At 37.4% G+C, this 12,644-nt stretch overlaps 1 protein-coding gene across 7 annotated transcripts in view; it reads right to left on the bottom strand.

Annotated features, from left to right (window-relative positions):
• Positions 1 to 7,589, bottom strand: part of zfyve27 (zinc finger, FYVE domain containing 27) — a 33,361-nt gene extending 25,772 nt beyond the window's left edge. For 3 of the 7 annotated variants that reach the window (XR_011189435.1, XM_015347024.2, XM_015347030.2), the window contains exons 1-7: positions 7,432 to 7,589; positions 6,835 to 6,879; positions 6,066 to 6,306; positions 5,801 to 5,871; positions 2,476 to 2,662; positions 1,848 to 1,943; positions 1,171 to 1,283 (exon numbers count right to left, since the gene is read on the bottom strand). Coding sequence is in view for 6 of the 7 variants with exons in the window: in XM_015347024.2 (XP_015202510.1) it covers positions 1,171 to 1,283; positions 1,848 to 1,943; positions 2,476 to 2,662; positions 5,801 to 5,871; positions 6,066 to 6,301 (703 nt within the window). In the remaining variant the exon portion in view is untranslated. Of the gene's footprint in view, positions 1 to 1,170; positions 1,284 to 1,847; positions 1,944 to 2,475; positions 2,663 to 5,800; positions 5,872 to 6,065; positions 6,307 to 6,834; positions 6,880 to 7,382 lie in introns of all 7 variants that reach the window. The other 4 variants (XM_015347025.2, XM_015347028.2, XM_015347027.2 and 1 more) reach the window with 4 other exon arrangements.
• Positions 7,590 to 12,644: the final 5,055 nt, after the last annotated feature.

Here is a 12,644-nt window from a genome sequence, read left to right as displayed (position 1 = left end):
ATTGATAGCATACTGTAGGTAGGTTAGGGACAGGCTCTGAGAGACTGTTGTCGTTGTCATATAATGGGCATTATATGTAAACTGAATATGAGAGCTGTGTTATAACAATAATTGCTGAATCCTGAGACAACGTTATAACATAATGGTTTACGGCACTGGGACAAGCAGCCAGTTGAATGCTATGTTAAATTGTAGAAGTTAAAAAGCTTAGTTCCGTTGGCTATAAAAGTGGGTAGACATTTATTCATACTTCTTCGCCATTTTTTACAGTCATCACTCCCTGCCCTGCCTTAATCTCCCAGTCAGATACCAAAATGGACTTTAGTCATTTTGAGACAGCAAGACCACTACATTTAGCACTGAAGTCACTGCCTTCTAACAGTCACTGCACGTGAGCCTTTTTGGAACAAATGAAGCACGAAACACTAACTCACGACACATTCAAACTATGTCCAAATTCTTGGAAGAAAGCTGCTGTGGTTAAAAACACTGTTGCTACACCTAGTCAAATCATGCATAATTTTCTATGATGTATGTATATCAATCTATCCATCATACAGACCTGTTTTCCAGTTCACTACTAAAAATCCAACAGCTGAAGGTAGTACATCTGAATACTGAACTGAACAATTTCCAAATAAATTATTTTTAATCATTTACATATTTTTTTGTTTTTGAAAGTGAAGGCCCAGGAAACAAAGTGGAATGGTATCTTTGGATGGCTGAGGGATTAAGACATCTACTGAATGTAGTAATTAGTTATATGAAATAGAAACAACTGATCTGGCGTTTAAAATGAAAGGATAACTTCTCAGTTTTGCTAAGAAAGTCGTATCTCCTCCTAGTGAAGAAAATGTGAACTGCAACACCAGCACAACATTCAAAGATTTTGTGACATTTCCCAAAATGAAATAAGAACTGTAATCAATTGCCAAAATGATATTAGTTATTCCATTAAAAATGTATTAGATGTAGCAGAACTGCAATTACAAAGATCAATACAATGTGCTGTAACATGTAAGGTAAGGCAACACCACTAAAAGTAGAAATCTATGTATGGATATAATGTTTCTTCGATATAATCAAAAAGGAATGTGATCATTAGACAAAATGCAAAATCTATAACAGTATGAGAACTCTGTCCTATTCCAAGCATCCCACCCCACTCACCTCGACAGAAATCTCTGTTCCACAGAAACAGGGCGTTATTGACAGCTGCCAGGACCCAGCACAGAGGCACAACATAGACCAGACACAGACCTGTCAGGAGACCGCCGTAAAACCTTGACCACAAAATAAGACAGGCAGAGTGAGCCACTGTCATGGAGGCAAAGAAAAAGCAAGCAAAATAAAAATGAAATGTGCTGGTGTACAGAGAAGCTAATTCACAAAGAAATCGCTGAATGAGAGTTCAGCACTGTAAGGCCTCTATCAGTTTTATAGAATGCATGCTAAGATCTAAGGAAGCTAGGCACTGCAAAAAAAGCTATATGAATGGTCTGTCAAGATAAATATAAACACCAAGCCCAGCAAGTGAATTCACATTGGACGGAGTTAACTGATTTGTGTAATCACAGGAAAATAAAGTTTGTCTAAGACTAACAAACAGGACTAAATGCATTCTAACGCCTGCCAGAAGACGTTATTCACATACTGTATTGTCAAAAGGCAATTCCAATTTGCTACTAAAGAATGCTATTGCTACTAAAGAAAATAAAAGCAACTAATGGATTAAAAATGTCCTATCAGGAAAACACTGGGTGCTATAATTCAGATTAGTTTTATTTACAATAAATGTACTCTAATTTACAGTACATTTGATCTCATTCTGGTCTAGTGGTACTCACAGGAACGAGGCACTGTGATCCTCCCAGTAGAGTACTCTGTACATGGACTCTGCAGTGAGGCAGGCCTGAGACAGGATCTCATCCAGCTGCACCAACCTGCAATGACAACAGCCTTCAAAATCACTGAGCTCACTCAGAGCCCATGCTCCACTGACACATTCCTAATGAACCAACTGCCACAGTCAGCCACTTCTTCAGCTGACACTAACATCACCCCTAAATTAGCAAAGATTACCTCTGAGGTCTGCAGAATTTATCTATATGCCACTCTGTGTCTTATAAAAAGGCAGTGCTTTACAAGACTTGTAAAGTCTTACCAGACAACACTGCACTCAGTGGTTTGTCGATGTTGCTCGACAGCTCCTTTGAGAGCCATGCCAATACGTGAAATGGGACACGGAATAGAACGTTAATTATATGAAGAATTCTTTGATAACCTTTAAGATGTTCAGTGATATCCTAAGAATTCTGCTTTACGTCAATGGAGACTATTCTTTGCTCAGCTTTTGAGCTTGACAAGGGAAGATGATAAATATTGTGCTTGAAAAGCCCCCACTTCATGGAGCACCAGAAGCAGAACCTTGTTCTCACCCAAAGAAAGGCCGAGAGAGAGAAGAGGTGTACTCACAAGCCCTTGACCTCCAGCATGGCCTCCTGCCTGGAGAGGTGCACAGTTTGTAAGTCTCGTCTCTGCACAGCATGGTGTCTTTTCCTTTGCAGTGCGGGCTCAGGGGCCTTGTCCTGGGAACAGTCCTGGAGATATCCCAGAGCAGCAGGGACAGAGGTACACAGGAGGCACATGGAAAACCACGCCACTGCAGGAGACAAGAGCTCAAGTCCATTAGCAAACAGTTTCCATTAGTCTTCTACAGCCTTATTTCATTTGGGGCGGGGTTCGTATTTGGAGCAGATGATGATAATAATAAAAGGCTAATAAAATAATAATTATTATTGCTACTACTTTTGGTTTAATTGGAAGCATTCTTTCTTTTGACTGCAAATGTCCCTACTGTCATACAAAGACGTTTTTTGTTTAATTTTATGTAAGAAAACGGTCATTTTCACTCCCATGTACAGATGCAGCCATCTAGAATGCATATCAAACTTGACACTAGTGGTAAGCAAGTTGCAGTATCCTGGGCTCTGTTTTAGCATATGAAATGTATCCCTTCACCGTTCAAAGATCAATAGGTGGCACGTGTGTTGAGTTACTGTAGATAAAGTAGTAGTAATGAAAAAGTAGCTTCATTTAATGTTCTTTTCTTAGTATGATAATTATAATTATTGAAAATATATTGAAAACAACAGATAATTACTGTTATAAAAACATATAAAATACATGACCTAGCTACAATGGTTGTGCATTTTTCAGACTATAAACTAGTCAAAACAATTACATTTTTAATATTGCAATTTGCCACGCAGTAAATATTTAAAGTCCCGCTGTTGTGTGTGGTTGTCACAGAAGCCTGACAGCATTAAATATTTATTTACCCATTAGTGTTTTCCTGCACTAATCATACTATATGCATTACTGCACTCGTGAAAATTTCATCAAATACAATAATTACAGAGCATTGTTTAGACACGATGTTGGTACCACATTGTTACCCCAACTCCAAATGAGATACTGTACATCTCAATTTAGTAAAACACTAATAGAATTACAGTTTTTAGATACATACAATAAACATAAGCAATTGTGTATAAATAGCAATTAGAAAACAGATACTTTTCAGATTGTGAATATTAAAAATATATTATACATAGTTTATATATAATTAAACATTAATATATTAAACATGAGTTTGTAGTATTCTGCTTTGAATGTTAGTACTTCACATAAATACCTACTGAATAGTACTGTATAAGCCCATGTACACCGCGATTATGCTATAGACTAGCCTCTGCATAACTGCACATAAACACAAAGGTTTCTAAAAATGCAAGTAGGTAATAAAGAGTATTTAAATAAAAATTCTGAAAAAATCACAAATAGTAGCCTTTTAAACAGCAGTGGTTTGAAAGAAAACAAAACCAGGAGGAACATAAAGAGTTGTTCAGTTCACACACACACACAGAATCTCTAATTTTAACGGTTTATTTTACAAAACTGAAAAAAACATGATATATGAGATCCAAATAGAGATTCTGTTTTTCTTGATGTTCTAATTTGGTGACAAAGGACGTAATTACACGTGAAACAGCCTGTAGAGTGGAACTAACTCACAACTGCTTACACATGTCCAGAGGCTTTGATATAACTTTACACAAACTTATAATTTAAAACAGAACAAATATATTACATCTCTCACCTTACATATTTACAGACTTGCATAACTCAATACCCCCAAGAATTCTACAATATTTGGAAGAACCCAAAAACGTCTGTTAATATAATTGTTCACATTTGTTTGGTCAGATCTTCATCCCAGAACTTGCCAGTTGCTGTGATGAGTTCTAACTTTGTGGTTGGTTTTGCCATCTTTCAAATGTAGCCTTTGAGGGAGAGCCAAACCATTTTTACTGGATTTAAATTAGGGGAATCTGCTGGCTTTCTCCCAGTTTATTCCCTCTGCTTTAATACAAGTTATTGCTGCTGTGGGTTTGTATCATTGTCCTGAATGAAACGGTGTCTAGATCTATAATGTTATTGTTTTTAAGTAAACAGTACACCAATATATAAAAATGGATCATTTTAAGAAAAATACTAAAGTCTGTTAGTTACTATCCGTGTTCTACCGGGTTTTTAAGGAGCAGAAACCACACTTTTGCCACAATGCATCACTTTATGACAATTATGGCACAATTATGGCACAATTATGACAAAATTACGACAAAATTACGACAAAATTACGACAAAATTACGACAAAATTACTTTTATTTGTAATATTTTTTGTTTTGGTGTGTTTCTTGGTAACATAGTGTAAGTTTTCATTCAGTGTTTTTTATGAATATTGTTTTATTTCCTAAACACTCCTGGTTGATTTCACTGGTTGATTTCACTTCCTTATATATTTTTAATTATTTGTTGTTTATATATACACTATTTATAAAACAATAACAATGAATCAACAGTTTTATTTAAAAGTATATTAAATATTAAATTAATATTAATATGAAACGTAGCAATAATTAAATTCTAAATAAATGAAATCACCTGAATAAAAAAGCATGTTTATGTTGTTACAGTGAAAAGCACAGCTCACAGACTTTTTTTTTTTGCAAGGGAGAACCTCTGTAGTGTAGAGCTAGCAAATGTGAGAATGTTCCCCACAATGACATTAAATAATATAAAAATATGAATTAAATTCCATATATATAAAATGCATTTTATACATTTACATTCTCATGATATGATATCAATTGTATTGCTCAATATTGTGAGTTGTGGTAGTAACAGGACAACACCATGCCTCAGTACAGTATGCACACAGAATGCTTAGCGCTGGAAAGCACCAATAGGTTCCTAAACATGTAATATTGTAAGGACTTTAATACTGCAGTACTTTAAGGATTTACTGGATGGCATATTGCAATATTACCATAAGTGTACTAATTTATCTGATAACCACATGCATCTGTAGTACTTTAAGATTCAATGCAACACCTGGCAAATTTTACAGAGTAGTGCAGTCCTACATTGGCCATGACACAGTACTGCCCAGGATACCAATGGGCCCTTTGTGCATTTCAGATTGTATTGTATGTATTGTATTATTAATAATAGTATTGTATCATTCGTTACACTGTGGCTGTGTTGTCTATGTTAAGTTGCTGTTGCACTGCTATTTCCCTCACGAAGTATCTATCTAGATGGCAGTGTCTAAGGGCTAAGGAACTGAATCTGCTGCTGTATTACTTTAGTAAAACTCTTTGAAAAGAACAAGATCACAAAAGGACAGAGCATGGGGAAAATTATGACTGCTGCTACCATGTGCAAATGTCTCACCTTCATTAAGTGTTAGAAAAAGGATGTTGAGTGTGATGCAGCATAGCAGGGAGCAAATGGGCATCTTCCACCTAGAGACACAGAGCAAGACGACTGTCAAGTCTAAATCCAAAATGTGGTGAAACAAAACATTTTAAATAAAAAACAAAACAAACTCAGCAAAGGAACGCTGAGGAAATTTCAGCAAAGGGGGACTTTTTTAGTAACCCTGCACTGTAATGAACAGTGCAGCAGTGCTGTCAGTGCCCACAGACATGGCACTCACCTCAAAATGTACTTGAGAACATCCCAGGCATCACTTAGGGGCTCCAAATAAATTCCCATCCTCTTGAATGAAATGACCATGTTGAAGAGATCAAAAGTTTGCGCTTTGGGGCTGCTGAAATCACACAATTCAGATGTCCCTGCTTCCTTCAGAGGCGGCTCTGGCGGGTCTCCTCGATCTCCGGCCACAGCGGCCCCTTGTGGCAGCTCCAGAGAAGCCACCACTCCAGGCTGCATCCTGCCTGCACATGCACAGCACGGTGGCATCAGTTAATCCTGTCACTGCATCAGTGTTAGTTCTCGTACTTATTTTTTAAAAAAAGTATCTTTTTCACAGGAATTTCACCAATAGTCTGCTGTGTCCTGAGGTAGCTGGAGACACACAAGCTTCAATCAAAGCTAATTACATGAGTACAATACTGACATAATTGTAAAATAACTCACGTCTTTACCAACCACAAGTCAGTAAATCAGGTACTACATTGTTTTTATTGTGGATATTGCACTCTGTATATAACAGTCTATATAACAGTTTATACATAGAGACAGACTTAACAAGACATTGTTAATGTGGAAGCAGAAGTTACTTCCACATTAACAATGAGAAAGAGCAGAAAAAGTCATCTTAATCATTGCATTTGTCCAGCCATATACATCAGGGAAACAGGAATAAGAATGGTTTACTGTTTCGGGAACTTGTCAAAGATGAAAAAATTAAAGGTCTGTCCAAACCAAGAGCCCACCATTTTAGTGATCCCCAAAACACTGACCTCTTTGCCTGTGTCCTCCAATAGGAGGGATTCAAGACAGCTGTGCTAGAAAAAAACGTCAGAATTAGATTCAACAATTGACTAATCATCTTTCAGTCTTATCACACAGTACATTTACAGGTTGCTGCCTATCATGCCTCCTCTTTGTCCGTCATATTTCTACCTAATTATTCCCACTCTCTTCCTATTCCCACCTCCAGTCTCTTTCACTTGCGCCATCCCACCTTTTTCCCTCTCATCTCTGGTTTCCTTCTGAAGTGGGAGTTACTGTACATGAAGAGGCTCTATAGCTGAAATACTTCTCAGGATTAAATAAATCTCCTAACTTGTCCCTTCGCGAATGGCATACCGACTGAGCTCCCCGCTCTAATTTAGATGTTAATAAACCAGGACTGGATTCAGGTACCGTTTTCAACATTGATGCTAAACCTGCACGAATAGATGCCTTGACATTTGCAGAGCTAATCAGTTCTATATTCCACCGCCTTGTCAATAATTTAGGGAACAATACATTATATAAGAAAAAATAAAAGTGCTGAATGAATTACCTAGTTGAACAACTTAACTGCAATTTTGTAAATATTCTGTTTACCGTACCGTGATGCCGTATAACCCGTATATCCTTGTAAAACGCACTTATTATAAGAGTGAAATTTAAAACCCTTAACTAACTGGAACAAACAGTTTTCTTTAAACGCCTGATAACAAAACATACAAAACAACTCCAGTACTTCAAGCTTCCGCAATAAGTTCGTATAGACGATCACAGAAACCATCGATGTACAACACCAGGAATTACACATGATTGCAGAATGTATCGATTTAGAGACACTAGAGAAGATTTCACACATGGAAGTAGTACATACTGTACTGTACTGTACCTGTAGCTTAGACTTTATTGATCTTAGAATCACATTACTAAATGCTAAATAGAAATTGAAAAAGATATAGAAATAGAAAAGATAAAAACGTCATAAATAGAGCATCTTTTGAATGTCAAATGAATATTAAGTGATATTAGACAATTTAACAAACAACTGAGATCCTTTCTAAATCTATGAAACATTTTGGCTAAATGTACTCAAAAACCATTCCAGTTTAAGGTGGTGGAACCTGCCCTGCAGCTTTGTGAGACTTATTTAACAGCTTTCAGGTTCAAGATCTTTTCAATAATTTCCTGAATGACTTTAGATCCTCTGCAAGCCTGCTGTAGGTCTATCTGAGCACAAATAAATGGATAAAATTGTACAAAACAGAGCAAAAGCCTAAGATTAAAATTATTAATATAAAATCTAAATATCGTTGTTAGATTAATCATTAAGTTCATAATCAATAAGTTCAGAAATCCAAGATGGAAACCCACTGATCATATCCAGAGCGGATGTGTGTAAAGGTTTTAAAAAGACCAATCCACTCAAGGCTCCTGGCCCTGATGCCATCCCTGGCCGTGTTCTGAAAGCATGTGCAGACCAGCTGGCAGATGTCTTCTCGGACATATTCAATCTCTCCCTAGCTCAGTCTATAGTTCCTTCCTGCTTTAAGAAGACCACCATTGTCCCTGTTCCTAAAAAAATCCAAAGTCAGCTGCCTAAATGACTACCGCCCTGTTGCACTCACATCAGTTATCATGAAGTGCTTTTGGTCAAAGCATACACCACCTCCTCACTGCCTGACACCCTAGACCCACTGCAATTTGCATACCGCCAGAACAGGTCAACAGAAGATGCTATTGCCACTGCCCTCCATACTGCCCTCTCACACCTGGATAAGAAAGGAACATATGTGAGAAAGCTGTTTGTTGATTACAGCTCAGCATTCAATACCATAGTGCCTTCAAAGCTTGTCATCAAGCTCCAGGACCTGGGACTGAACACTTCCCTCTGTAATTGGATCCTGGACTTCTTGACGGAACGTCCGCAGGTGGTGAAGGTGGGCACCAACATGTCCTCTACCCTGACTCTAAACACTGGAGCCCCCCAAGGCTGTGTGCTTAGCCCTGTTCTCTACTCCTTATTCACCCATGATTGTGTCGCCAGGCATGACTCAAACTCCATCATTAAGTTTGCGGACGATACAACAGCCATCGGCCTGATCACAGATGGTGAAGAGTCTGCGTACAGGGAGGAGGTTGAAACCCTGGCAGCATGGTGCCAGGAGAACAACCTCTCTCTGAACATCAGTAAGACTAATGAGATGATTGTGGACTATAGGAAACACCAGGGAGGAGATCACACACCTATCTATATCAATGGGACTGCCGTGGAGAGCGTCAGCAGTTTCAAGTTCCTGGGAGTTAACATCATGGAGGACATAAGCTGGACCCACCACACCAACATCGTGGTCAAAACCTCACGGCAGCGCCTATTCGTTCTCCGCAGGCTAAAGAAGTTCGGCATGCCATCACATATCCAGGCCAACTTCCACAGGTGCACTACTGGGAGCATCCTGACTGGTTGCATCACTGCCTGGTATGGGAACTGCTCTGCCCAGGATCGCAAAGTACTGCAGAGGGTGATGAAGTCAGCGCAGTTTATTACCAGCTGTGAGCTACCAAACATCCAGGATATCTACTCAGCTACAGTAGATGTCTTAAGAAAGCCAGGTCCATTCTCAAGGACCCCAGTCATCCCAGTCACAAACTGTTTTCCCTCCTACCATCTGGTAAACGGTACCAAAGCATTCGGTCCAAGTCCAACAGACTACGGAACAGCTTCTACCTCCAGGCAATAAGACTGCTAACTAGCCAACTTGCAGCACCTTTAGCAAATCACCTGTAATGGCTACATGGACACACAGTTTTCACTGTATTCAGCATAACTGCACTACTTGTATATATTAAATACACCATGGACACAGAGCATCTCTATTCATATTGAGTTTTATTCAATTTCTATTACATCTATTATTATGTAACTTTATTTTTTGTAACCTTAATTTTGTGATTTTTGTGATTTTTTTGATTCTTGTGATTTTTGTGAGCTCGCAGAAAAGACATTTCATTGCCAGCAGCTACTGCTGCATGCTGTATTATTGTGCATTTGATAAATACACTTTGATTTGATTTGATCTGAGAATTTTAGAATTAAATTAATTCACAATCTGGGAATTTCAGAATTAAATAGCTCTCTTTTCATTTACAAAATATAATTTCACAAACTATGAAGATTGTGTCAAATATGTCTGTTTTTGAGCGGGTTAAGATACAAGTTAAGATATTACCAAAGGATATTTAAGTACAGTCTGGAGTCACAAAAAACATTGGCTCCCATTTTTATTTAAAAATAGTATTTATTAAAATTATTTTATTAGTGATATCTTCACAAGTTTCACAAGTGAACACAGAATCACCCATGCAGGAAGCAGTAAGGATGACGGGTGGACTAAATTACTTCAGTTCAGTGTTCAGTAAATGTCATACAATATTATTCATGAATTCATATAATCCAGTACAAAATATTTCTTAAAATGAATTGGTTTAAAAGATTGTATAAAATAAAGCACAGCAAAACATAAAATAAAAAGTTTAGACAAATAGTCTCTCTTACATAGAGAACACACCCTTGGTCCATCTGACTCTGGTCTTCTCTTTGTTCCCCAAGCTTGTCTTCATACTCTGGTTGAGATGTTCTTCTCTTTTTATGCCCCAGAGTTTGGGAACTCTATCCCCAAGGATATCAGGGAGTCATCTTCCCTGAGCATCATCAGATCTAGACTGTCAACCTTCTTTTATATAATTAGAAACTCTTGTATTTAATTGTACTAATTCTATTATCTCCTCTCCTTGTAGTTTTTCCCATACAGTAAAAAGCTTTGAGAAGCTACTTTTAAAGGTGTAATATAAAAATAAAATGTATTATTATTAGTATTAATATCACATAAGACAGTACATGTTAATTTGTCTGATATAAATTGAAAAAACAAAATGTTCCACCAGATGGCAGTGCCCACCATTATGTCTGAAAATGCTACTCTTAACTTTAGTTCAGGAATTTACAGAGGAGGTTTGAAGTTTCCAGATTGAGCATTCTTTAACAGAATTTATTGAGAATGTATAACATAGGGCTAACAAAGTTCCCAAAGTAGGAAATAGATACACCCCAGACATCTCCTTCTTCACATCTCCTTCCTTTTCATGTCATTTCTAGTGTCTAGTGATGGATAGTACTGCTCTGGCTCTGAGATCACAATCATGATAGAGCTTTATTTGGGTATTTTAGTTTCAACCAATCTCTCTCTAGGCAGGAATTTCCTTGAAAATAAATTAGGTTTAGAAAATATTTTTGACCTTCAGCAGTCCCTGTTAAATCCTTTTCAGGTGGATCAGCTAAATCATTTTGAAGTTCATATCTTATTAACAGAATGCATATATTGTGTAACAGACACTTACAATACAAACATTTTCTCTTTATAAATATCGACAACAGAATAATATGGCAATTAAGAGTCTCCATACTTTCGGTGCCCATGAGTATAATAGGTAAAGACTAGGTTCAGTACTGAACCTCCCTTAACCATTACAATGTGTTGGGAAGGCAGGTATGTTTTGTGGAACAATATGGAAAGTCAGCATCATGAGCTGAAGAGACTGTCCATCATCCGGGTAGCTTCAGTCCAACTGCTCTATGTAGGCTTAGATTTTGACAGCTCTGGGATTTTAAATGACCATTCCCATCAGTCTATGCATACCTATTGACAAGAGGTCTAATACAAATATACAGTTGTAGCCTAATAAAAGATTTCTTAGGGTAAATTGTATCCTTTCAAAGAGAAAACACTGGACGTAGAGTGACATTAAAAGAAGAGGAGTTACTTCTTTATGCAAAGGGATGTGGGAGTATGGAACAAGCCACTTCTACTGTCAAAGCTGATGTCCTGGCATATTTCAAGCAATGGTTGGATGAGATCCTTTCTCAATTAATGATGAAATACCAAATGGGCTAGATGAGCCAAATGGCCTCCTCTCATTTGTACAGTCTGTATATTTTGAGTATAGTGTAAACTGAGATAGCCAATGAGCTTTCTCATATCTTCCACAGTTCGAAATTTAGATGAGTTAAAACAAAATCCCAGAACAGAGAGAAACCCTGCCTGTTCACAAAGAACACTTAGTATTCCTCACATAATGCTATAACACACAGTGGAAATCAGGGTCACATCCGTGTCCTTCAAGAATGAAAACATTGGACAGAGAGTTCATTGTGTGTGCACTATATTGTGAGAGACAATCCATTCACGTTCCACATCAATTTCCATAGTTATGATTTTGTTTGATTTAATACAAAATCCATGGAAACAGTGTACCCCCACAGGTAAGCATACATGCTATTCTTTCCATAATAGTGGAATTCAGGGTCACATTGATCTTCCTCTTAGACAGCATTTTAACACATTCTACGAGAAATCAATGGGGTTGAGATCAGGGCCTTGAGCTCATCTACTGTAGAAAGATCAGGCAGGCCGTTTTCATGAGACCAGTGATTTTGTTTTTCTTTCGTACTGTGCTCATGAGCCTTGGATATTACCTTTTGTGACAGTGAAATCGTGTGATTGAATGCTCTTCAGCTCTCTGAGTCCTACATCAATCAAGTTGAATATTAAGGGATAATTTAGGTTCTGTTTTCTTTGTTGTACTTTGTTGTTTCCAACTTTATATGTTAATGTATAAATTAAACGCTTCATCTTGAATTCCCCTTCGCTGAGGCAGAACTGAATCAGGAAAATCTTTTTAAATAAATAGAAGTCAGGGAAAAGGTTAAGTGCATATATCAGAATTAATTCAACAAAACTGTATTGAGTTAAGTATAAATTGT

Source organism: Lepisosteus oculatus, chromosome 4 (assembly GCF_040954835.1).
Source record: "Lepisosteus oculatus isolate fLepOcu1 chromosome 4, fLepOcu1.hap2, whole genome shotgun sequence".
Lineage (NCBI taxonomy): Eukaryota > Metazoa > Chordata > Actinopteri > Semionotiformes > Lepisosteidae > Lepisosteus > Lepisosteus oculatus.
Note: the sequence above shows the minus strand (reverse complement) of the source record. Positions and strands in the feature narration are given on the sequence as shown.